The 26,704-nt window shown below is 38.6% G+C and overlaps 1 protein-coding gene across 1 annotated transcript in view; it reads left to right on the plus strand.

Annotated features, from left to right (window-relative positions):
• Window positions 1-26,704, plus strand: part of PRKN (parkin RBR E3 ubiquitin protein ligase) — a 1,016,813-nt gene that overhangs the window by 208,720 nt on the left and 781,389 nt on the right. Inside the window, exon 4 of the mRNA XM_023728574.1 lies at window positions 16,454-16,537. Coding sequence (XP_023584342.1) covers window positions 16,454-16,537 — 84 coding nt within the window. The remainder of the gene's footprint in view (window positions 1-16,453; window positions 16,538-26,704) is intronic.

A 26,704-nucleotide genomic window follows, 5' to 3' on the forward strand; every position in this document is an offset into this window, starting at 1 on the left:
TATAAAAATAGGGAACTGCGGACTTAGAACCTCATTCAGTGAAGTGCTCAAGTAATACTGATAAGGTGTGTCATAAGAGTTCTCTCTTTCAGACACTAGCTCTTCCTGTGATCTGGGCTCTGTGACTCTGTGACCAGCAAAGCATGGTAAAAATGACACTGTGCCTATTTCCATTCTCAAGACTTAAGAAACTGGAAACTTCCACTTCCTTTCTCTTAGGATAGCCATGCTTGGAACACATCTACCATGCTGTAAGGAAGCCCAAGCAGCCCCTAGTAAGGCCCTCTGGGGAAGAAGCCAGGACCCCAGTGCACTGCTCTCAGCTTACACTCATCATCATGTTGTACAAATGAGCCATCTGCAGAGTGGCTCCTCCAGCTACGAGTGTGGAGCCATCCAAGCTGACCTCACGTGGAGCAGAATCAAACTGACACTACCAAGCCCCACCTCCATCTTGTGATCAAGCTCTTGTTAAAATTCGGGCTGTATTTTCCAGATATTTCATGTTACAAAATAAAAAGGATCCTTGTTTTGGGGATTAACAAATCAGTGGATGCAGTGGATACCCTTTTATGAAAATGCAGTATTCTTAATGAAGATAGGCCCCAGTAGCTAAATAGGAGAGCCAGGTGAGTACGTGTGCTGGTGGCCAGGATTTTCTTAGGAAACGGTTCTGTGGTTACCCCACACATGAACAGATGATCAGCTCGGTCTCAGGGCTCCACAGAGCGTAGTGTTAACAGATTTCCACTGGAAATCAAGGCTGGTTTGGAGCAGGTGAACGTACTTTGTAAACAACCCAGTGATGCACTACGTGAAGGCAATGTCATTACTTTTACTTTTATTAAGATCATTCTCCCGGGGATTGGTGGAATTCACCAAATAATGTTTTGCCTTTCCTTCTTCCTTGCCCCCCATATAAAATACTCATAAATCATGGATTCATTATTACTAATATAGTATTAAAATCAAGAATGACAAATTATAACAAGGACTGGTCTGGGAGTCTTCTTGAGGTCTTTTTTAAATTAGTTTTCCTTCTAATAGCTTTAATTTGTAGAAACAATTGGACTAATATATGAAGTTAGTCCTTTCAAGTAGTCTTTAGTGTCCCATTTTTCTATAGAATTAACTGCATCTGGACTTGTAGTAAGGTGTTCAGAATTGTAAGTCTGGAAAATGTTTATACTCTTAGGAATTGTAGGTAATAAATTCAGAGTGCATACATGAAGCAAAGCAAAAATATGCTTATTTGTTACAAAATGTACTAATTTCTTCAAGTCTAACTTGCCAAAATAAACGGAAACACAGTCTCTGGTTACATTCAGTATTTATTTCTCAGTATCTCCTACACTCTAAAATTACATTCTCTACTTGAAAGTTTAAAAGAATGACTCCAGGGAAGTGTTCGCATACTCATATATTTAAACTGAAAAATACGTTTACATATGCTAAAGAAAATAGCCCCAGCCGTTGGCAAGTAGTCACATGTTGACCTATCATTTTTCATTTTAGGAAGGGTCTTTCTCTGCATCTGTAAAATGGGTGTATTGTGGAAAGACACTATAGGACCCCCAATAATTTCCCACCTCCTGGTGTCCACATTCATAGCTTTTGGAAATCCCCTCCTCTTGATTGTGGGAGGGACCTTCAATTGCCTTCTCACCCAGAGAATATGGCAAAGGTGATGGGCTGTCACTCCCTTAGATTTATGATGTTAGACTCCTCTTAGCTGACTGGAGCAGAGACTCTCCCTTCTGGCTTAATGCAACCAGTAGCTGTGGTGAGAACACCCACATAGCAAACAACTGCAGGAGACCTTTATCCAACAGCCAGCAAAATGCCAGCTGCTCAGGATGACAGCTGAACGAAGTAAATTCTCTCAACAACCAGAATGAGCTTGGAAGCAGATTCTTCGCCAGTCAAGCCTCCAGATGAGAACACAGCCCAGCTGACCCCTTGAATGTAGCCTGTAAGACTCTGAGCAGAGGACCCAACTAAGCTGAGCCCACACCCCTGACTCACAAAAACTATGATATAGTAAATAGGTGCTGTTTAAAGCCACTAAGTTTGTCGTAAATTGTTACACAGCAGTAGAAACTAATACAGAGTATATGATTCTGAGGTACCAACTGAAATAACGTGTGTGGAGAAAGCTGTCAAGAATAATGGCCTAAAAACTACATCAGGAAATAGGTAACAGAGAAACATGTTTTAAACACAAGAGCCTCAGGACTGTAAAAATCAATGGCATGAATTTCAGATACCTGGACAAACAAGCATTATCTAAGATCAGAAGTTTCTCTTCCACTTCAGAGTAAGAACAAAACAGTTTCAGGTCAGTACGAAGGATATCACTGTATTTCAGGACAACACAGCGCAATAGTGACTGCTTAATCACGTGATATATATATATATATATTTGTGTCTTAAAAATAAACAAAGAAATGAACATTCTGATGTTAAAGTGACTTTGCTACTTAGTGAAGATGTAGCCTTAGACATATCCTTTATGTTGCTAAGCCTCAGGTTTTGCTGTCGATAAAAATGGGCACACTAAAGCCTTCCTTGCTTCTTTTGTGTGTTACTAGAGGGATGGGGCCTGTAAGATACCCACCTCGGTTTCTGACATATCGTATGTAGTCATTACACGGTAGCTCTTTTTTAGCAAATGGAGTCATGAGGTAAATATGAAACCATGTTTAATGTAATCTGCCGAAGCAGACATGGAGTTATATATCCCACTTTATAAAGATTCTTGTCAAAACGATTAATGCTTTCTTAAAAATTTTGGTGTTTGTAGTCCAACTTCTGTTATTTAAAAAACTCGTGAGCTTATAAATCGGGCCTTATCCCCTGATGCAGTATAAATGAAATGTTGCTTTTATCTTCAAGTAGACATGTTGGTCTTCCTATATCTCAACACTCTCTGATCTTTGTTGAACATTGTTAACCAATTTTGTTTGCTCTGCTGATTTTGCTATTACAACAAAGTCAATTTAATGGTTGTAGCAGTGACTGTTGCGTTTCACAATGAGTGTCGGAAAATACAAAAGAATAGCAACTTAAAAGAGATGAGAGTGTAATTTTCTGTCATGTAAAAGTCCAGGTAGGGGATTCAGGGCTGTCATGGCACAACAAGGTGGCTGGAACCCAGACGCTTTTGTCAATTGTTGCTCTGATATGTATAGCCTTGAGCTTGTGGTTCAAAAAGCAATGTGCACATTCTAAAAAAGGAGAAAAATGGATGAAGAAATAAGACAACTAGAAGTTGCTACAGGACACGTCTGCTATATCCCTGTGGCCAGCACTTGTCACATGGCCAAACCAACAAGTGGGGCTGGAAAATAGAGTGATTTTTCCTGGTGGCCATCGGCTCAGGAATTAAAACCAGGAGTTCTGTCACCGTAAAAGAAGAGATATTGGGACACAACTGGCAGTGCGTGTTACAGTGATAAAAAAAGATTTGTTCTCATCTGGATGATGTCACATGATCTGTATCAGTGATATAATATAAAATTTTAAGAGCCAATGGTTCTGAGAATGGTTCAGAAACAGGGAATTAATGGATGGTCTTTTTAGTATTTCGTTCTTTCTTTTCTTTTGCTGCAACATTCTTTACCCATCTGTGGCTCCTCCATGATGAAATATAATAGACTTTTAAGATATTAAACTCTTCTCTGTGGGGAAGTACCTGTAGGGCATTACATAGGGAAAAGAATGAAGAGGCATCTGGGAAGAGTTTTGGGGGACCCATCTTCCTTTTGGAGCCCTGGTTGCACAGTGATTAGGTCTTCAGCTGCTAACCAAAAGGTCGACAGTTCAAATCCACCAGCTGCTCCTTGGAAACTCTATGGGGCAGTTCTGTTCTGTCCTAAAGTGTCACTGTGAGTCAGAATCAACTCGAAAGGAACAGATTTTTTAAGGTTTATCCTTTGTCTTCAACCACAGTGAGTAAAAATGGCGTGGTGGGGGCATCTGACCTCCTGTAACTTCACAAGGTGGGGAAGAGAATCACCATCAGCATCAGACCAAAGCTTATTCCTATGAGATGGAGGTCAGTCATAACTCCTCTCTTCAAACTGTTTACTATTTCTGATATGTGGTTTATTCAATATTCTTCACCAACACCATAATTCAGAGGCATCAATTCTTCATCGGTCTTCCTTATCCATCATCCAGCTTTCGCTTGCATATGAGGAAATTGAAAATACTATGACTTGAGTGTGTTGCACATTAGTCTTCAAAATGGCATCTTTGCTTTTTAATACTTTAAAGAGGTCTTTTGCAGCAGATTTGCCCAGTGCAATACATCATTTGATTTCTTGACTGCTGCTTCCATGGATATTGATTGTGGATCCAAGTAAAATGAAATCCTTGACAACTTCAGTAATTTCTCCTTTTATCATGATGCTGCTTATTGGTCTAGTTGTGAGCATTTTTGTTTTCTTTATGCTGAGGTGTAATCCATACTGAAGGCTGTGGTCTTTGATCTTTATCAGTAAGTGCTTCAAGTCCTCTTCACTTCCAGCAAGCAAAGTTGTGTCATCTGCATAATGCAGGTTATTAATAAGTCTTCCTCCAATCCTGATGCCCCGTTCTTCTTCATATAGTCCAGCTTCTCCAATTATTTGCTCAACATACAGATTAAATAAGTATGGTGAAAGGATATAGCCCTGACACACTCTTTCTGATTTTAAATCCCGTAGTATCCCCTTTTTCTTTTCAAAGGACTGCATCTTTATCTATGTTACAGGTTCCTCATGAGCACAATTAAGTGTTCTGAAATTCCCATTCTTTGCAATGTTATCCATAATTTGTTATGATCCCCACAGTTGAATGCCTTTGCATAGTCAGTAAAACACAAGTAAACATCTTTCTGTTATTCTCAGCTTTCAGCCATGATCTATCTGACATCAGCAATGGTATCCCTCGTTCCACGTCCTTTTCTGAATCCTGCTTGAATTTCAGGCAGTTCTCTTTTGATGTACTGCTGGAACCACTTTTGGATTATCCTTTGCAAAATTTTACTTGCATGTGATATAAATTATATTGTTCAATAATTTCTGTATTCTGTTGGATCACCTTTCTTTGGAATGGGTGCAAATATGGATCTCAGCAACATGCAAGCCACCCCACTACAACAAACTGACAGATGAGTGTTGGTATTAGGGAAGTAACAAGTTAAAGTTCAGGATCAGGAATGACTCAGAATAAAGCTCTTCAAGACAGCTTCTTGGCTGTGCCCACATGGGACCTCTCCCTGCTTCTTGGCCTCTTAGCCCTCGACCCCTTGGCCCTCAGCCCGTTGGCCAGTACTCTGCCCTGATCTGGCAAGTGTTACAAAGCTCTTTAGCTATGACAATAAGAGCTTGCAAGCACCCCACTCCAACAGTAAGCCTCCTGCCTGAAGGTGCTGAGCTCTGTCCCTCTTGTAACCACCTTGCTCCATGGGCTGGGAAGCCCACTGATCCATCTGGTGCTAGTCTCCTGATTCTGCTGCTGCTGTTTCTCTGCTGCTGCTTCTCACTGTCTTGTGCAGTCTCCAGTGTTACACCTTTCGCTTACTGTGTCCTGGGGCTAGGAGGTTCTTAGCGCAGGATCTCCGGGTCCAAAGGGTTGCTCCACTCCTGTCTCTTCTTCGAGATAGTGAGACCCTCCCTTTTTGCCTCTGGGATGGCTCATTTTAAGCCTAGTGGAATGGCAAAACTGACCAATCCCCTCATTAGGGTTCCATACATGTTATTTGCACGGCCCTACCCCCACAAGAGCATCCTGGAGTTTATTTGCATTATTAGCAAGCTATCCAATCCCTTTGGTGGGCCACAAGCACCTTATTTGCATAACCCCACACAATCATTTTTTGGGAGCTACAAGAACATAGTCAGAAATGCCAATAAAACTATCTGTTCATATATTAGGCTTCTATTGGCAGCTTCTATAGGGTTGCTATGAGTCAGAGTCAACTCGATGGCAATGGGTTTAGTTTGTTTTTGGATTATAGACAGCTTCGTTGAAGAAATTATTGTGCTTAAAAACAAAACACAGTGTTACTTTGAAAAATATAAACCTTTCAATTTCACCCTTTTACAAATGAGTAAGTAAATGAAAGCTTGATTCAGTTAAGATATTTTTGAACATTCACTGTATTTATGTATATCATGTTTCTTTCATAGCAAAGCACATAGGGATAAGTGTGGCACAGTCTTAGGCTAAGGATCTGGCAGCTTGGTGGTGATGGCAATAACCAGTTTAAAGGCGTAGAGCTTGGTTGACAAGGGTTTTGACAGACAGTAGCTAAATTATTTTTAATAATAGTTATAAGCTATTGTTACAATGGAATACAAAGGGGAAATCACTGAGAATTGTTACAATGGAATACAAAGGGGAAATCACTGAGGAAGGAAAAAATGTTTCTATATATAATATAAAATAGTTTTGTTACACGATTTAATCTTTTTTAAACCCTACTGGCTGTGATTCCTAATTATTCCCCATCCCTCTTTATCAAGTTTTAGTGCTAAAAGGTAAACATAGAAATGGCCAGCATTTATTGAGGACCTACTGTGTGCCTGGCACTTACCTAAGCATTTTATATCTAATCCCTGCAACACGTCTATGAGGTGGGCTCTATTATTACCCCCATTTATCCTGGGTTAGCTGATCTGTTAGAGATTAAGAAAACTCTCCCAAGTTTCAAAGCTACTTAGAATTAGGCCCTCAATAAATACTTGTTGAATAAGTGAGTGGTATGAGACTCAGGTTTTTTTTTATAATTATGAAATAATTTACCCACAATAAAATGCAGAGATCTTAATTCAGTTACATGAGCTTTGTCAGTTGTACACAGTTATATAACTACTACCCCAATCGAAATATAGAACATTTCCAGAAAGTTTCCTCATCCCTCTTTGTAGTCAATACTTCTCCCATCCAGAAGACAACCACTTTGTTTCTATCACCATAGATTAATTTTATTTGTGGTTAGATTTCTTATAAATTGAATCATACAGTCACCAAAAAAATAAAAATAAAAAATTGCCATTAGATATATTCTGACTCATAGCAACCCTACAGGACAGAGTAGAACTGCCCCATAAGGTTTCCAAGGAGTGACTCTTGGATTCGAACTGCTGACCTTTTGGTTAGCAGCCGAGCTCTTAACCACTACGCCTCTAGGTACACACGTTTTTATGCCTGGCTCCTTTCACTCAATATAATATTTTTTTGCATTGACGTTCATCCTGGTTGTGTGTGAATCAGTAGGTTGCTCCCTTTTATTGCTGAATAGTGTTCTATTGTGTGATATATTGTTGTTGGATACCCTCAAGTCGATTCTAGTACGTGGGACTTTTGAAAAATGGCAATTGTTGTCTGTTGTATAGTGAAATCTGTGAGAGCCGGAACTTGACCGGACGGCCTTGCTCTTCCAGGTCTTGCAAGCTTTCCGCCTTCGACAGGGTGCAGTCTTACCACTTTTCTATCGCTTGGTTGACTGGAAAGTATTTGTTTTCCTTCTCTGACAGGTTTCTGCCTTACATGGGTTTTGGCTTTCGAGTCAAAACTGACTTGGCAGAAATAGGTTTTTTGTGCTGTGATTATCATAGAGGCTGAATAAATGTAATCATTAACTAGTAAACAGAGAAAATAATAAACAACAAATCCTTTGAAACAGAAATATTCATACACTCAACAAATATTTATTGAAAAGCTCTTGTACCCTGATAGTACAGTTTGAAAAAAGCAGAATACTTTTCCTCGTAGAGTTTGTAGACTAGCTGAAAAATCCAGTGTTAGCAATGAGCAGAGTACACCCATACAACTGGATACAATTAAAAAGAGTTACCATAACTAATACGGGCAAAAAGGTAAAGCAACTGGAACTGCTAGTGCAAATGTAAAATTAGCCCTTAGCAAAATCTATTAGTATTTTTTTAAAAAGGTTAAACATATACCTACTGTATGACTCAGCCGTTCCACTCCTAGGTGTTTACCCAAGATCAATGAAAGCATGTGTCCATACAGAGAATTGTATACACATGTTCATAACCAGTTTATTCATAATAATCCCAAACTGGAAACAACCCAAATATCTATCAAAATGAGAGAAGATAAATAAAATTTGGTATATCCATCCCATAGAATACCACTCAGCAATAAACAGTATCATGTTACTTAAAGATGCAACAACATGAATGATTATCAAAATTATGCAAGTGGAGGAACCAAAACATAAAATAGAACCTGCCGCATGATTTCATTTATATGAAATGAAAACTAACCAATAGTGGTAAAAACAGATACGTAGAAGCTTGGGTGGAGGGTTGAGGGAGGAATACAGAGGGGCATAAGTTATTCTGGGGGGCATTATTGAAATGTTCTCTATATTGATTGTGGTGACTTTATAGGGTAACACTTGTCAGAACTCCTCAAATTGTACCCTTGCAATGGATACTCCATTTTATATAGCTTATTCCTCAATAAAGTCGCTAACAAAAAAATTAACTGAGAAGTTGGCAAAGCAATTCAATAGAGAAAAGGAGGTACTGAATGATATTTAAACAACTAAATATAAACATCTAAATCACTTTCTCACTCCATACAGATTCTAGAAGAAAACATATGACAACATCTTTACAACCTTGGCACAGGCAAAATTTCTTATAAAGATACAAAAAACACCAACCATAAATGAAGAAATTAATAAACTGAAATTTATGAAAATTAAAAACTCTATCCTAGAAATATTGAAAAAAAGAATATGCAAGCCACAGACTGGGGAAAATATTTGCAATATATATATTTGTCAGAGAATTCGTACCCAGAAAATATAAAGAACTTTTACAAATATGCAACATACACACAAATGCCCCAATTTAAATATAAGCAAAAGACTTGAACAGAGTATTCACCAAAAAAAAAAAAAAAAGATATACAGCTGGCCAGCAATCATATAAATGATATGCAGCATCATTATAAGGAAAATCAAAATCAAAATCACTTGATTTCACATCTTATCATTATGATGGCTAAAATAAGAAAGACTGATAGTACTAAATGTTGATGAAGATATGGAGCAATTGAGATGCTAATGTATTATTGGAGGGGAGGAGTGTAAAACAACCACTTGGGAAAATAGTTTTGCAATTTCTTGCACAGTTAAAAATACACATAATTTATAGGCCGGCAATTCCAGTCCTAGGCTTTGACACAGATGAAAGAAAACAATATATGTATATATATGTCCACAAAAAAATAACAAAAACTTGTTCACAGCAGCATTGTTCATAATAACTAAACCCTAGAAACAACTGTTTCCAACAAGTACATGGATAAATTAACTGTGGTATATCACACAATTTATGGATAACATTTCAAAGGAAGGGAATTCCAGAACACTTAACTGTGCTCATGAGGAAACTGTATATAGATCAAGAGGCAGTCGTTTGAATATAACGAGGGGATACTGCGTGGTTGAAAGTCAGGAAAAGTGTGTGTCAGGGTCGTATCCTTTCACCATACCTATTCAATCTGTATGCTGAGCAAATAATCCAAGAAGCTGGACTATACAAAGAAGAATGGGGCATCAAGATTGGAGAAAGACTCCTTAACAAACTGCATTATGCAGATGACACAAACTTGCTTGCCAAAAGCAAAGAGGACTTGAAGCACTTACTGAAGAAGATCAAACATTACAGCCTTCGGTATGGATTACTCCTCAACATAAAGAAAACAAAAGTCCTAACAACTGGACCAATAAGCAACATCATGATAAACGGAGAAAAGATTGAAGTTGTCAAGGATTTCATTTTATTTGGATGCACAATCAACATCCATGGAAGCAGCAGTCAAGAAATCAAAGGATGCATTGCATTGGGCAAATCTGCCGCAAAAGACCTCTTCAAAGTGTAGGAAAGTTAAGAGGTCACCATGAAGACTAAGGTGCTCCTGATCCAAGCCATGGTATTTTCAATCACCTCATATGCATGTGAAAGCTGGACGATGAATCAGGAAGACTGAAGAAGAATTGACACCTTTGATTGTGGTGTTGGAGAAGAATATTGAATATAACATGGACTGCCAGAAGAACGAACAAACCTGTCTTGGAAGAAGTATGATCAGAATACTCCTTAGAAGCAAGGATGTGGAGACTACGTCTCACATACTTTGGTCATGTTATCAGGAGGGACTAGTCCCTGGAGAAGGACATCATGCTTGGTAAAGTAGAGGGTCAGTGAAAAAGAGGAAGACCGTCAACGAGATGGATTGACACGGTGGCTGCAACAATGGGCTCAAGCACAAAAACGATTGTGAGGATGGCACAGGACTGGGCAGTGTTTCGTTCTGTTATACAAAGCTAATAAATGTGATTTTTTATTTAATCTTCATTGCAACCCCATAAAGGAGGTATTTAACTCCTCATTTTGCAGATGAGGATCACTAGGTTTACAAGAGTTACATGAAACTTACTCACGTATGACTAGCTCCTAATCAGTAGCATTGGGATTCAACATGTTTGGGAAGTTCAGAGCTCCTTCTGTGTGTGATTTTGTTGCAGACAGGGAGAAGGGGACAGAGCAAGGGAGGATTCAAGCCTCTGAAATCTGGGTGCTTTAAACACAGTTTTGCTGTCATTGTATCATATCCCAAATATCATTTTCAAAATTATTTTAGTCCATAAGTTTAAGCATATGCCTTAAATGTTTGTGAAATCATTCAAGAGAATATTTTAAATACAACATAGTTAATGATAGCCTGAGATAATTGGTAAAAGTATGGTTCCAGTAAAATTACTATTAAAATAACCCTTTTCAAACACCGGAAATGCCAAAGCTTTGTAGTAACATTTTCTAAAATCAGATTTGTAGTTTATTTTAAGCAGCAGTGAAATGCAGATTAACGCATTTATTTAGATAATCCAAGGAGGGAGATAAAACAACTTTTGCTGGCTGGATCTTATCAAAGTGACACATGGCTATGAGTTAGCTTGCTAAGTACTTCAATTTTCCATTTGATTGCACATGTGCAGCCATAGCCAAAATTATTTGTGGATTAATTCTATAATTTCTGAAAATAAATTTGAAAACTTCTCATATTTTATACATTTTATTACTGTTTTTCACTCCATTATGTCATTTTTTTTTTTGTGAATATCTGATTTACATGTATCATATAAGTGTGTTCAAATAATATTCTACTTCGTGCTTTTTGGTTGGAGGTAATATTAGTCAGGAAAAATGCCCCAAATTGTATCTTTATTTGTAATTTTCCACTCTCTTACTGATTCCAACAAGTTTATGGATCACCATATTGAATTGCTGTCTCTCCATCACCCCTTCTCAGATTTCACAGGTCAACAGCCCTCAGGTGTTAATTGAAGTAATTTCTCATTTGAGACCCAGGTCACCTCTGCTTCTACCACGCATGTTTGTATGAGTTAAACGTTTATGTGAGTTATACTGTTATCAAAATGCTGCCACAAAATTAAAATAAAAAAATTATTTTAAATGTACATTTTGAAAAATTATTTCCTGTACATCAGGGGTGGCTAGCTATTTCTGTCAAGAATCAGACAGTACATATTTTACACTTTACTGGCCGTAGGATCTCTGTCACAGTGACTCAACTGTATCCTCGTGTTGCAATAACAACCTTAATAATATGTAAATGACACTGTTCAGCCTGGGAGTGGACAGCCCCGTAAAACCAAATGAGACTAACGAGGTACAGGAGTCCAGTGACAAGGGCCAGAAAGCAGAAGGGGAGAAGGAAGCTGGTGATAGGGAACCCAAGGCTGAGTAAGGGTATTGTTGATGTGTTGTGAGATTGTTAACCATTGTCATAGGGCAACATTTGTAGTAACTTTTAAATGAGAAACTATTTTGTTCTGTAAGCCTTCATCTTAAGTGAGAATAACAGCACAATTGGGAGAGCATAGTCGATGTCACTGAACTGTGCATGTAGAAATTTTTGAAATGGTGTATCTTTGGCTATGTGTGTTTTCACCAAAAAAAAAAAAGGTTGAGAAGTTAGAGGGTTGATATGTTGTGGGGTTGTTAACCAATGTTATAAAACAACATGTATACTTCCGTTTCATGAGAAACTATTTGTTCTGTAAGGCTTCACCTGAAGTACAATTAAAGAAAAATATATGTAAATTAATGAGTGTGGCTGTTTTCCAATAAAACTTTATTTGTAAACAAGGAAATGTGAATTTCATATAATTTTCCTGTGTTATTCAGTATTCTTCTTTTTAGCTTTCCAACCATTAAACAGTGCAAAAACCTTTCTTAGCTCATGGGTTGTACAGAAATCAGCATAGGGCTAGATTTGGCCAACAGTCCATAGTTTGCTCGCCCCTGCTATAAATGCTAAAGTAATTTATGTATTTTCCATGATTGTAAACATTACTGGGCAAAAAAGGGGAAAGTTCTCTAAAAAGCAGCCAAAGTAATTATTAACACATTGATTCCACATGGTGTTATCTGACCTTTTTTTTTCAGTCATTTTTCTGTAATTCCCTAGATTTGAGAGATGAAATACATTTTTGGTTGTTTTCGTTACTCTTGATACTGTCTAATCCACAGCTGCCTTCTGCCACCTTGTGATATGTAGGCCTTCTTAAACTTGTAGCCTGAAGACATTTCGTATTCTATCTGAAGACTATTAATTATAAATGCTTTAACCATGCAACTGTTGAAGTACTGTGCAATGATTAGGCAATTAAAATTTTATAGTTTCTAAAACATAAAGGAGCAAAATTAAGTCAGCTTTTTAATGACACAGATTCACTGGGCCATTTGTTCCTACTTCCAGGACAGAAACAGCAGTAGCATTACATACTAGTCATGTAAGTGCTGTTGCCTTTAGTCATGGCCACCTCATGCGTGCAGCGTAGAACTGCTCCCAAGGATTTTCAAAGTTGTCGTCTTTCAGAAGCAGCTCACCAGACCTGTCGTCAGAGGCGTCTCTGGGTGGGCTCGAACCTCCAACCTTTTCGATAGTAGTTGAGCACTCAAACATTTGCGCCACCCAGGGACTTCCAATAATATAAATAGCACAGGTAGATTAGCCCTGGTAGTACTGGATGTTGCATTTCCACACCCAAAGGAATTCTGTTATTTTATTAATGATGTCATTGTGTTATGGTCTGCGAATAAGAAGAAAATTGAGAATGAGTTTTCCACAGTTTCCTGTACAACCCAATGATTTGTCAGATAAAGTAGTACCTTATATGGCCATTACAGGAATTGTCATGTAAATGTGGTAGTCACTGTTGTGGATTCTAAAAAATCAAGATGTGAAAAATAAACATCTGTGATAAATCCACAGAAAGTTTCATTTACTCCTAGACTTGGAGGTTGAGCAGGGAAATGTGAAAAAAAAAAAAATAATAATAAGCAAAAAAACCAAACCTGTTGCCCTCAAGTCAATTCTGACTCAAAGCGACCCTATAGAACAGAGTAGAACTGCTCCATGGGGTTTCCAAGGAGCGGCTGGTGGGATTGAACTGCCGACCTTTCGGTTAGCAGCTGAGCTCTTACACTGGGGACCTTAATTTCTGTGTTTGGGGATTATGGCCCCTTCTGTAGGCTGTGACCGCTGTCAGGTTCATGTTTACCACTGCCTGTGCTGTAAGCAGGCTGGTGCTCCTGAACTAGCGTCCAGAGAATCTGCTCAGTGCTGCCAGAGAAGAAAAGAAATGCCGTCTTATTTATTTAGTGGTTAACTGCAGTTAAATGGATTTCTTTTAAAACAGGCATGTTTCAGAGCCTCTCAGTGTGCTGAAGTTCATTGTAAATCTCTGCCAGTTATCATTTGTCAGCCACTACTTACTTACCACAGTCAACGGGCCAAAGACCAGTGTATCCCATGAGGACAGATTACTAACTGGCCCGCGACAGAGGGCGTGTGAGAAGCTGCTGTTGCTTGAACATCGCTGGTTTTGGAAAATTAGAGGAGAAAAGGCCACAAGAACTTCATAATTATTTAATTATACCCTGCCTCAATTAAGACTTGTTTGACAAGCTTGTAGGGATACATTTAGAATACAAAGCAATCATAAAAAAAAAAAATTAGAGAAAATGGGTCAAAGAACAATAAACAAAGGAGAATTATCTGAAGCCAGGGGTGATATTAGTAAACCAAGTATTTATTATAACCTACATAAAGTGCTGGATGTGAGCCAAAGGTTGAGTCTAAATTCTTTTTCCAGTTCTCTAAAAAGGAGAGAAACATAATTTATAATATGTATAAGAGTAGAACAAAGCACTAACTACAGAGAAGCAGAAATTTAAAAACAAACAAATAAACACATAAAAATACATACCCTCTTGTTGTGTGAGGTGCAGTTGAGTCAGTTCCAACTCATAGCAACCCCACGCACAACAGAACAAAGCACTGCCCGGTCCTGCACAATTGTTGTTATGTCTGAGCCCATGGCTTCACCCACTGTGTCAATGCATCTCATTGAGGTCTTCCTCTTTTTCACCGATGCTTTACCCCCTTGGATACTCATAAAAGGGTTGAGGTATCATGTAGAAGACTACGTGCTAACCATATTTGTTCCCGTTGAATTTCTCACTTTAAGCTAGAATAAACGAGGCTGACGACTGTGATTGCGGTTTTCAGTATCATTCCTTTGTTGTTGTTAGTTACCATCAAGTCAGCTCTGACTCATGGTGACCTCATGCTCATCAGAAGGAAGCATCGCCTGGTCCTGCACCGCTGCATGATCGCTGGTATGCTTGAGTCCATTGTTGCAGCCACTAGGATTTTCACTGGCTAATTTTCAGAAGTAGATCACCAGGTCTCTTCCTTGTCTGTGTTTGTCTGTAAGCTCTTCTGAAACCCTGGGTGACCCTGTAGGTATCTGAAATACCAGTGACTTAACTTCCAACATTACAGCAACTTGCAAGCCACCACAGTACAACAAACTGACAGACAGGGTGCTGGATCATTTCTTGACTTCGTGTTTATTTCAATAAATTCCTAATTTTTATTGAATGATTGTATGCACATGGTTAAAAATCAAATACACTGAAGACCTTATAATGGAAAGCAATAGCCTGTAAGATCTCCTCCGTTCCTCTGCTTCCCTTCTCTCCCCAGCTGGGCATTTGCCTTCCAGTTCTTAACATTTGTATGTTTACTTCTCTATTGTCCAAGCTGAATAACATATGTATTTGGTTGCATGCCATCATTATAATCTTCTGTCGTTGTCATAGAGTGATTCTCCAGTTGAAAACCAGATAGACGTTTAAACTGTTATGACTACTGTGAGATTGCAAATGTGAATTCTGCACTTAGAAGAGCAAAGAAAATGCACCTTCTTATCCTCCATAACCCATGGGATCTTACTCATGAGCCCTCACCGTGCCGTGTAGCTGGGAGGACATCCCCTTGATAATTAGCCAGATGTAACTGTGTAGGTATCCCCAGGATCACTCCCCACCGCCAGCCTCCGTATTTCACTAGAAAGATCCACAGGACTTGGAATATAGTCATACTCACGCTAAGATTCATTGCAGTGAATAGATAGAAAGCAAAACCATTAAAGAGAAAAGGACATGGGGCAGAGACGTTTGGAGAAAACTAGGGACAAGTTTTTAAGAGTCCTCGCCCAGTAGAGTCACACAGGGCAAGCTTAATTCCTCAAGCAGTGAGTTGTGACAACACATGTGAAGTGTGGTCTACCAGGGAAGGTCGTTAGAGAGTCACTGCTCAGAGTTTTTACGGGGGGCTGGTCACCTAAGCATCGTCTGCCCAGAATATATCCAAATTCCAGGTTCTCAGAAGGAAAGCAGGTGTTCAGCATGAACCACAGTGCTCGTGTAAACAGTCTAGACTCTGCAAACCACATTATCAGCTAGGAAATGCTGGGACCACTTCTGAAATCCAAGTTCCCAGATGGCAGCCAAGGGGCCACCCTGTAGGCAGGGCTGTGTGAGGACAGCAGTGTCTCAAGTGCCATGCTGCCTCTTCTGCACACTCACCTTCTGTTTAAGCTGTGCCTTTTGATCAAATTATCTGTGAATTCAAATTCCAGATCCCTTTGCGGTCTGGTTTAACTAGTCTCTATAGAAAATGCATTGTCATTATTGGTGTTAGGTGCCGTCAAGTCGGTTCCAACCCATAGCGACCCTATGGAACAGAACAAAACACTGCCTGGTCCTGCACCATCCTCACCATTGTTGTTATACTTGAGCCCATTGTTGCAGCCACTGTGTCAATCCATCTCATTAAGGGTCGTCCTCTTTTTTGCTGGCCCTCTACTTTACCAAGCATGATGTCCTTCTCCAGGGACTGGGCCCTCCTGATAACATGTCCAAAGTATGTGAGACGTAGTCTTGCCATCCTTGCTTCTCAGGATCATTAGGGAATAATATATCTATTATAATTTGTGCACCAACAATATGTTTACTTTCTTTCTTTCTTTCTTTTTTCCTCAAAGGGTCCATCTTGCTGGGAAGATGTCTTAATCCCAAACCAGATGAGTGGCGAATGCCAGTCTCCGAACTGCCTTGGGACTGGAGCAGTAAGTACCTCCTCAGACTCACGTGTACATGCACAGACAGACAGACAACACACTCTGTGTGTGCACATGCTTTCCACCTGTGTCACTGCCTTCTGTTGTCCCTCTCCTGGACACGTAATCACAGTGGCTGACTATGCTGGGGCCTGCAGTGGACACTCCTCACAATGTGATACTCATGGTTGGTAAAGGAGAGCCTAGGAAAGAAAGGTCACAAAGAGATAATGTCGATCACTTTCCTTATCCTGTGATAGTTTACATTTATACTCCATTTCATCCAAAAATTGCATTTTTGCTTTATCTCTTTCTACCTTTCTTTCACAGTGTTCTGACATTGTACCCATTGCCATGGAGTCGATTCTGACCCGTAGCAACCCTACAGGACAGAGCAGAACTGCCCCATAGAGTTTCCAAGGAGTGCCTGGTGGATTTGAACTGCCGACCTTTTGGTTAGCAGCTGTAGCTCTTAACCACTATGCCATGAGGGTTTCCTCTGACATTGTAGATGGTTAGAACATGTGGAATGGATGACTAGCTATAAGACTGAATTAACCTCCTCTGTATGTTCTCCATAATCCCTTTTCTGTTTGCAAACATGCCATATGTTTAGTACTGAACAGGTTATTTCTTGAAAGAGACCCAAGGTCCGAAGCCATTTTTAAAATAATTTTATTCTTAGGGTTGCGAAGAATATGTAACCTTGTTTCTAATTTGTATATTGTTGTAATTTGTACCTCCAAAAATTTTCAGGTCCCTCATTATCTAATTGTATGTATTTCCTGAGCTGTGAATACTGTTACAATGCCAAAACAAATGCCAATGTTAGTTCACAAACTGTCACAGCCAGCTGGCAGTTAATGTCTCTGCTAAGTAACAAAGTCTGTCAAAAGCAACAGGTAGTATGTTTGAACAGGAATCATGAGATGTGCACTCTCTCCAATCTGCTAGATTTTTGCAAAGATACCAGGAGAGTAGTAGGCAGCAGTGAAATAATCATTCTCCATCAAACTAGAGCCAGGAGCCATGGCCAGACTTGTGTGAATGCAAAGCTATTGCGCATAAAAAGGCAAAGGAATCCTGAAGAAAAATAATGACTTGTATGTCTCTCAATATCTGTTCATTCTTTTGGCAGTCCACGGCACATTCAGTATTCTTCACCAACACCTCTGTTTGAATACATCAATTCTTCTGTGTTTCTTTTCCAACATTTGCATGCATAAGAAGTGACTGAAGACACCATGGCTTACGTAGAGGAGCCACAGTCATCAAAGTGAAATTTACGCACATATAAATTTATACACATATATATGTATGTGTATGTATGTGTCTCTCCATCTATCAGCCATCCATCCTTAAGTACACTGGTATGCGTCAAATTGTGTTTTCTGTATCATCTTTACTATCATTGTCAGTCTGACTGTCCTTCCTATACCTTGGTGGTAGTTGTCAGGGTTCAGTCAAAGCAGAATAGATAATTCTGCTTTTCTTAAGGATTTAGCTTCAAATCAGTCAAGGGGGACATGGTTGGGTGGGGTTGAAATCATGCCCTATGCTTGTTGAATCTTTGACTTATCTTAGATTTAAATAGATATAATTTAAAATAAATTAAATAATGTTGCGACTGTTTTTGTCAGTATTGTGAACTACATAACCTTAAAAACTCTTTCAGTACACATCATATAAAAATTCTGAATTAGAGTATAAAACATGTATTTTTAAAAGAATGGCTGTGCTTTAAGTATATTAAGGAAAATGTCATATGCTAAAAATTAAGAGTAAGCAGGACTTCAGAGTGGTCGTTGTATAAGCTGGAGCCAGCTGGTGCCCTGTGGGCAGCTGTGGACTCCTTTTGCCTACAGTTTTAGTCTGAGGAGCCCATACCCAAGAGACAGGGAACAGAGTTTAGAGTCTCTTCAGTTTGCAAAGTGAGATCCCAGAATCCTCCAGAAAGCTTAGACCCATAAAATACGCAGTCCTCAAGAACAACTGGAGAGGAAGGTGTCAGGGATTCTTGCCTGATTTGTTCTTAATCTAGGTAGACGGGAAGTTACCCATGTGGATCTGTAAGCAGAAAGCGATCGCAACATGAATTCGGGGCCAGTATTCTCGCTGCCTGTGTGGCATATAAAAAGCCCCAAGTCTAGAACGTTGGTTAACGGAGTTGTGAGTTGGTAGTTCCAGACATCTGGCTGAAACTAACCCAAATCTTCCCAGGAGTCATGGACTTTCGCATCAGTCCTCAGATATTTCCTTCTGGTATTATTTCTTGAAGCAGGAGCTAACAGTCAGAAAAATCACGAAATCTATGTGGAAACCAGACACCATGAATGAGAGCCAGAAAAGTTGAAACCTGACAGGATAGAGAAACTGCAATTATCAGGGCAAGAAACGAGTATACTTAATGTGTTTAAAAAATAAAAATGTATAAAACAAATGATTAAAAAATTAAAGGCGATCAGAAATCTTCAGGCAGATTAAAAGATTAAATGCATGCACACATGCAGAAACACAAAGCACAGGATTTCTAGAATTAAAAACCATAGCAAATGGCATAAAATTTACTTGACAGGTTAAACGGCAGAGAAGACACAGGGGAAGAGAAATTAGATCTAAAATTTGATCTGATAGTATTACGTACAATATGGCCAGGAAAACCAATAGATTTAAAATAAAAAGAAACATTAAAAAACATGAAGCGCAAAATGAGAATTTTCAAATATTGGTTTTCCAGAAGAAGATAACATACAGTAGAAAGGCAAATTCCTTTTTTGAAGCACATATGGGATATTTCTACAATTTATCATGTTTTAGAACATTAAGCTATTTAGATACCACTAACAAAAACACAGCCTTGAAGGCCTCATATATATGGAAATTTGATACGCTGAGTCAATTAAAATATCCACATGGAAGTAGAGATCAAAGAGCAATGAAAATTCATCACATATCAAATCTTTGGGATGCAGCTAAATCAGTATTTAAAGGGGAATTGACAACCAGAAATGTTTATTTTAGCAAAGAAGCAAGATGGGATTAATTAGTTAAATATATTGAAAGCTGTGAGAGCTGGAAAAGGACCGCCTTGTTTTTCCAGGTCTGAAAATTTTCTACCTCTGACAGGGTACAGTCTTACCACTTTTCAATTGCTCATTTTAGTAGAAAATACTGTATCTGAGTTTTCCTTCTCTGACAGGTTTATGCCTTACACAGGTTCTGGATTTCGCTGGTTTTACTGTATATTGTTTAAAAAGGTAGAAATAGAAATTGCCATGTGGAACTATCTTTTTCTCCTATATCCAGTAAACACTAAATAAATGTTCAATATGGAAATGCAACGTATACACACTAGTATATACTAGTATATACCAGTGCCTGGCAGAAGTGAAATGCTCAATGTGAGTTTAATTCCTTTGACCTTTCTCTTACCTTAAGCGTATATTTTTGGGATGCATTTTTATAATGCAGCTAAATATAAATCATGACTCCTGTATTTTCTAAGGTCAATGTGGGTGGTACTTTTTTTCTTAAGGTTGGTGAAAAGAGAAGGCATTTTAAAGAAGTTTATCATACTTAAATCTGCAGTGCATTGATTTTTTTTTGACAGTATTTTGTACACTACATATTACGTTCTCATAAAAAGTATAATTTTTATCACTTGGATAAAATATCCACATACTGAAAGTTCAAGAGTATGGTCCCTAATGTATCCTTAATTAATATTTGTCCTCTTACAGACAATCTAAACAGATCATTTAAATAGCAATAGAATTTAACCTTGATTTTTAAGACTACAAATAAACATGAATGACTCTAACTATAATTTAGACAGAGAAATCTGAACCTAGTTCAGCTTTGCTGTAATTGCTGTTATATTAGGAGGGAATATAGCATTCGTTCTGAAAGGCATCTTTTTTTTTATAAAAATTCTAGTCAACTCAAAGAACTTATGCTTGAGATGTAAAGGGGAACAGATCTATTAGGATTTTCTCCATTAGTAGAATTAATTCATCTCTGCGTGTAAGATTTTAACTATTCTGCATAAATCTTCATTTTATACCTTACCTATGACAGTTTTAACAATAAAGGTAATGTTTGTGTTTGTAGGAGTATTGGGGTATATGTGTTTATCTAATTGCACACACATAGACCAAGGCATATCCAGAAGTCCTGCTCTCTAAGCCTTATTCCTGAGTTCCTATTCATAGTATTTTAAAGTAAATATACCCAGGTCGTGGACCGATCCCCTGTAAAGACCCATGTCTTCGTTGTTGTTGTTGTCTGCCCTCTTGTCAGCCCCTCAACTCATGGCAATGCCATGCACAATGGAATGAAATTGCCCTGCACCAACCCTTTGATGGGTTTAAGAATTGCGATCCACAGAGTTTTCATTGGATTTTCGGAAGGAGGTCATCAAGTCTTTCTCCCTAGTTTGTCTTAGTCTGGAAGCTCTGCTGAAACCTGTTCAGTGTGCAACATGCTAGCCTATAACAAAGACAGGTGATGGACATTCATGAGGTGTATTGGCAGGGCATCGAACCCAGGTCGCCCACATGAAAGGTGAGCGTTCTACCGCTGAACCATCAATGCCTGCTGTGTTTTTGTGATAAGGAAGAGTTTCTTAACCACCTGCCAGATCACTGCCTTTTCCCTCACACCTGAAGATTAGATAGCAGGGCTTAGGATAGAGGCATATTCCCTTGGAAAAAGACAGAAATTGTAAATTATATCTTCAAAGTAGTAAATAACCAAAGTCATTTTATAAGGTTTGTTTGGTGGAGGACTTTGGTTTCACTGCTTCACAAGCATTATACATGATATTGTGTATTTTTGAGAAGTAATATTTACCTCAAATCCTATGTAAAATACTGTAATCTTTTCTATTTCAGATTGTTTGATTTTGATGGGTTTTAGACTTGTTTACATAGAATATTTTTTGTTAATCAGGAATAGGTCAGTAGGACCTTTTAAAATAGCTCTAAGTTATATTGCAAATGAAATTAGATGCTAAAAACTATCCCCTGAACTATAATAAATCACATAATTATTAAATTCAGTATAATAAATAGAGTTGTTCAACTTACTCAACATGCAATTTCTGTCTTTCATTTTCCCCCAGTTGAGCTCACTATATGTCAACTGAAACATTAGTTTGAATAAAAGTTAATATTCATAGTCTGTATCTCTGATTGCATCTTCTTGGGAGATGTTGAGTATAACAAAATGAGTAGTAAATAAGACTCTTTTAATACTGAACAATTTTGATTTATAGGTGATTTACATATTTTATGTCCAAAAGTTTCTTACTAATGTTCTACCTTAATCAAAGGGATGTGTGTTTTTTGAGATTGATTTCATTGTTGTTTTAGAATTCATTAGAGTCTCACAGGATTTCTCAGGATGGGTTCCTTGCAAAGTCTTATTAGTTTCCATTATCTAGTAATAAGAATAGGCTTTTGTTTTTTAAGAAAAGGTGGTGTGTTGATCAAGTAACCCTGAGACAGTCATGAAGAACAGTCTTTATTTGCAGAGTGTAGAAGGAGCAGTAGGCTCCATATTCTGTTTACGGAAGCTTGCGTGCACAATACAGAACCACCATGGTTAACATCATCCCCAAATCTGCATTTAAACAAACCAGCCCTTGTGTCTCGTAGGGTCTCCACAATGTCAGAAGACACTGACTGTGGACGGTCCGTAATGAAAACACAGTAAAAGAGCAATGGCCACTTGCATTCCTCTTTCCTTCTGCCCTGTTGTTTGGCCTCAGGGAAGTGTTCTCCCTGCCCTTACTCTGTTCTCTAAAGTCATATTTTCTTAATTCTAAATAAAATTGAATTGTGAAAGCTTTGAAGTCAAACTCAGATTATGACTGAATGATGTCCAAGTGTGACAAAATGGTCTCTGTTTTCTGACAGGCAATTTGGGTGACAAACTAGAAACCCTGGATAGCATTTTTCAAAAGCCGATCGAGTATTCAGACCCAAGGACAGCTGGCTTCTAAACCCAGCTTGAAGTACTTGATGACAAAACATTTCTCTTTCTCTTCCGAGTTGTTAAGGAAAGAAATAGAAGACAGGTAGCTTTATTACAAAATTAGCTAAACTTTTGCAAATTTGAGCAAAAGTCAACTTTTGTTTATATGGGAAAATACATCAGTCTACTATGAAAAATTGTGTCAGTTTTTAGAGTGCTAGGCAACTTGAGGGGCCCTGGTTGCACAGTGGTTAAGACAATAGCTTAACCAAAAGATTGGCAGTTTGAATCTACCAGCTGCTCTGTGGAAACCCTATGGGGCAATAGGGTCACTATGAGTCAGAATTGACTTGATGGCAATTTTTTTTTTTTTTAATGGAAATGGAGGTAGTTTTTAGGAACTAGTGATACTTGTGAGGATTTGAAGCCTCACCTCAATTCAATTGAATTTGCTTTCTCTGTGAGTTAACCTACCCTCTACTCTTTTTTTTTTCCCCTAGGCTCTTTTATAACTTGGTAGAAAATTAAAACAATAGTCATCTTGTCCATAGCACTGTTAAAGACTATTTGTAAACTGTTCCATGCAAAAATCGATCTCTAGGGAAAGGAAACCAGGCACCAGAGATCAATGTATATGTACCAGAGAATTTACGCATATTTGACAACCAGTATTCATTCACATTAAAGTCACACAAATGAAGTATTGTGTTTAGTTTATGATGCCATTTACAAGCAAAAGTACAGTTTCCATATATGCATTTGTTTTTAATATTGAAAATAATTCTTTCATCCTCATTCCAGAAGACTTCTGGCCTATGTGAATATTGAAGCTATTTTGTAGACCTCATGATATTTGATTGTCTGTATTATAATTTATATCTTACTATGTAGGGTGTTTACATATAATACACACACACATGCGTGCACACACACACACACACACACACACTAGAAGAAAATTATTCATTTTGCCACAACACTGTTTAGCTATGAGCAATTTTAAACCTGTTTGTTATCCCCAGAGTCTTCAAAGGCTTTACTTCTTCATTTTCCATTATTCCGTGCATCGATTCCAAAGCCAGAAATGTCAGCAAGAAACTGTATTTAAGGTTTCATTAAGGCTTCAGACAAGGGTCCCGGACAACAGAGAAACAACAAGGAAATTTATAATGATTAATTAGAAAAAAGTATGCTTCTAGACCACTAGCTTTTGGATTAGGGGAGAAGATCTATCGATCTACCAGAAAAGATGGCATTAGGTATCAAGAGATAATTTCAAATAGATTTAGAAGTAAGATTCTGAGAACTGGAGCAAGGAAAGATTAAATACCTCAGTAAACATCACGGAATGTTTCATTGGGATGGTGGATGAGACCTAAATGGAAATATGGGGGATTAGGTGTTGAAGGTCACTATATGATAGTCCTAGTGGGATACCCAGGAGGCTAATGGAGTGAGAAGAATAGAAGGAAGATGTGAGACTAATGGAGCAGGAGAATGAAGCCTGCTTCTCAGCCAGGAAATCACCCTCATGATCCTTCAAGCAGGTGATTGATGACTCTCAGAGACCCATACTTCATCATTCCTTGATGGCAGTCATTAAGAAACCATCATCTCTCTTAGTCAGGTCAAGCTAGCTCTCAGAAGAACATCAAGGGCCATGCTAAAATTTCATTTTTAGTACTTGAAGCCAGTTTACCAAACTTGAGATTCAGAATGGAAAATATAAGCATATGGAGAATCAAATCAAAAATAAGAAGAATTTAATGTGATATTGACCCAAATGGGGTGACGTACTTGTACTACTGTTTCTTGGAAAACAAACATGGCTTGGCGTCCTCATATCAGAACTTCTTAAAGTAGGTAACTGTCATTTTCCCTAATACTCAGAGTTCTAGAAAATAAACTCAGTTATGATCATCTTCATAAGATGAAGAGAAAAAAATTTTGTTTAAAGATTAGAAAAGCAGAATACATTTTTTAAAATGTATTTTGTCTTTCCACTGAAAGGAATATGGCTTATTTTCATAATAGATATTTACTTTTTGTGTTAGTCACTGTTCAGAAGGAAAGACTGACCTTCAAAAGTTGGAAATTAAGTTGGGGAGATAAGACTGCAGTTCAGCAGAACATCTAAAAAGAAGTATTCAGCATCTCCTCCATGTGAGGTACTACAGTGGGTACTAGGGACAGAAAGGTGAATATTTCAGTCCCTGCACTCATAGCTCGGGGAAAATTTTCAGGGTAGGGTCAGATAGGTAGGCAAATGATCATTTTACTATGAGCTGAATGTTGATAGGAAGAAAGTCCAGCTATCTACTTCAGAAAAAATCAGCCGGTGAAAACCCTATGGATCAATGGTCGGATCTTGTGGTTCATGGTGTTTCGATGAGTTGGGAGCCAACTCAGTGGCAGCTAACAACCACAAATGTTGATAAAGATGGGTATGAAGGGTTGTAAAAGGATTTCAGCATGTGAATAAGGTGGAGGAAATACATATCTAGTACATAGTAAACACCATGAAACAAGCACAAAGTGTGCTCATGGGAGTTCAGAGAGGGGAAATTCCCTTAGGGATGGCTGGTGGCATTTCCACCAGAAGTGATGTTGGGGCAAATTTTGTGGAATAGAGGGGAAGACAGGAATAAAGGGAGAGAAAATGAAGGTTCGTTCATTCTCTGAATGTCTACTGGTTGACTGTGCTCTGGCAGACATTGTGCTTGGCCTCCGTGTGCACAGTGGACACTCCCTGCTTTTGTAAACCTCCTCGCAGCCCTATGACCCCTGGCTTGTCATGAGTGAAGAGCAAAAAAAGAACAGGCTTTCATGAGGACATGTAACAAGGGCACCTACCTGGCCTGCTATTTCTGAGTTAAGGGGTTGCTCAACTGGGGAAATGAAACCCTCTGCTGAGCTCCAGGGCTGGGTCAGGTTCCCTGGTAGAAGGTGGGAGGGACTATTCAAGCAGGAAAGAGAGTCTTGCCCAGAAGGGGAGGAGCCCTAGGTGGAAACATCTGGGATTTCACGGCAACTGGAGCAGAGGGGAAACAGAAAATCTTAGGCAATAGAAAAATTTGAAGGGAATAAAAATAAAATTAGTTTTGAAAAGTTGATAGCAAAAGACAAAGTTCCTCAGTCTTACAGTAAAAGTAATAAAAAGGGAACGGCAGGAAGGGAAGAGAACAGAAACTCTTCCTACGGGATCACCCACTTCTGGTGATTACAGATAACAGAGAGCTGTCGATAAATACAGAACTTCAATCAGCCACTAAACAGATTCCGACTGAGGAACCTAATGGGGAAACATGAAGTTACCACAGAAGATAACCATATAGCCGCTCTTAATGACCCAATAAATACAACTTTGCACTCTTTTCCTTCTTTCCTCTCCTCTCCTTTCATTTCCTTCTCTTCCCTCTCTTTTTCTTTTATCTTTCTTTCTTCATTCATTTGTTCATTTTTTCTTTCTTCCACTCTCTCTCTTTCTTCCCTCTCTTTCTCCCTCGCTCCCTCCCTCCTTCCCTGCCTTTTTCTCCTCCTTCCCCCTCCTTTACTCTCCTCTCCCCTCCCCTCCCCTCCCCTCCCCTCCCTTCCTTTCTTTCTCTTTCTCCCTTCATTCCTTCCTTCCTTAACTGTCCTTGAATCCCTGGGAAAATGAGAGTAAAGGCAAATTGGCATTGCGCTGTCCTTAAAACTAGAAACGCAACATACTAATGAGGTTTTAGTTATAAAACTGATTACAAGTGCCATGCTTTTCTTGTATTTATTGGGTCATTAAGATCAGCCATATGGTTGTCTTCTGTGGTAACTGTTCACGTTTCCCCAGTAGGTTCCTCAGTGGGAATCTGTTTAGTGGTTGATTGAAGTTCTGTATTTATCGACAGCTCTCTGTTATCTGTAATCATCAGAAGTGGGTCATTCCAGAAGAAGAGTTTCTGTTCTCTTCCTGCCATTCCCTTTTTATCACCTTTACTGGAAGACTGAGGACTTTTTCTTTTGCCATCAACTTTTCAAAATGTTCTAGAGGGATAAAATGGGTTGCAATAAAACGGGTTGCTATATGGAGTAAGTATTGAAACCAAGACTCCACTCCTTCTTAAGGATAATTGACTTGATCAAAACTAATTGCAGGATGGAGTGAGGAGTGCTTGACTGAGTGAGAAAGTATGTCACCTCTTCTGTTTCTGTGTGGGTGTTAAT

Source organism: Trichechus manatus, unplaced genomic scaffold, assembly GCF_000243295.1.
Source record: "Trichechus manatus latirostris isolate Lorelei unplaced genomic scaffold, TriManLat1.0 scaffold00002, whole genome shotgun sequence".
NCBI lineage: Eukaryota > Metazoa > Chordata > Mammalia > Sirenia > Trichechidae > Trichechus > Trichechus manatus.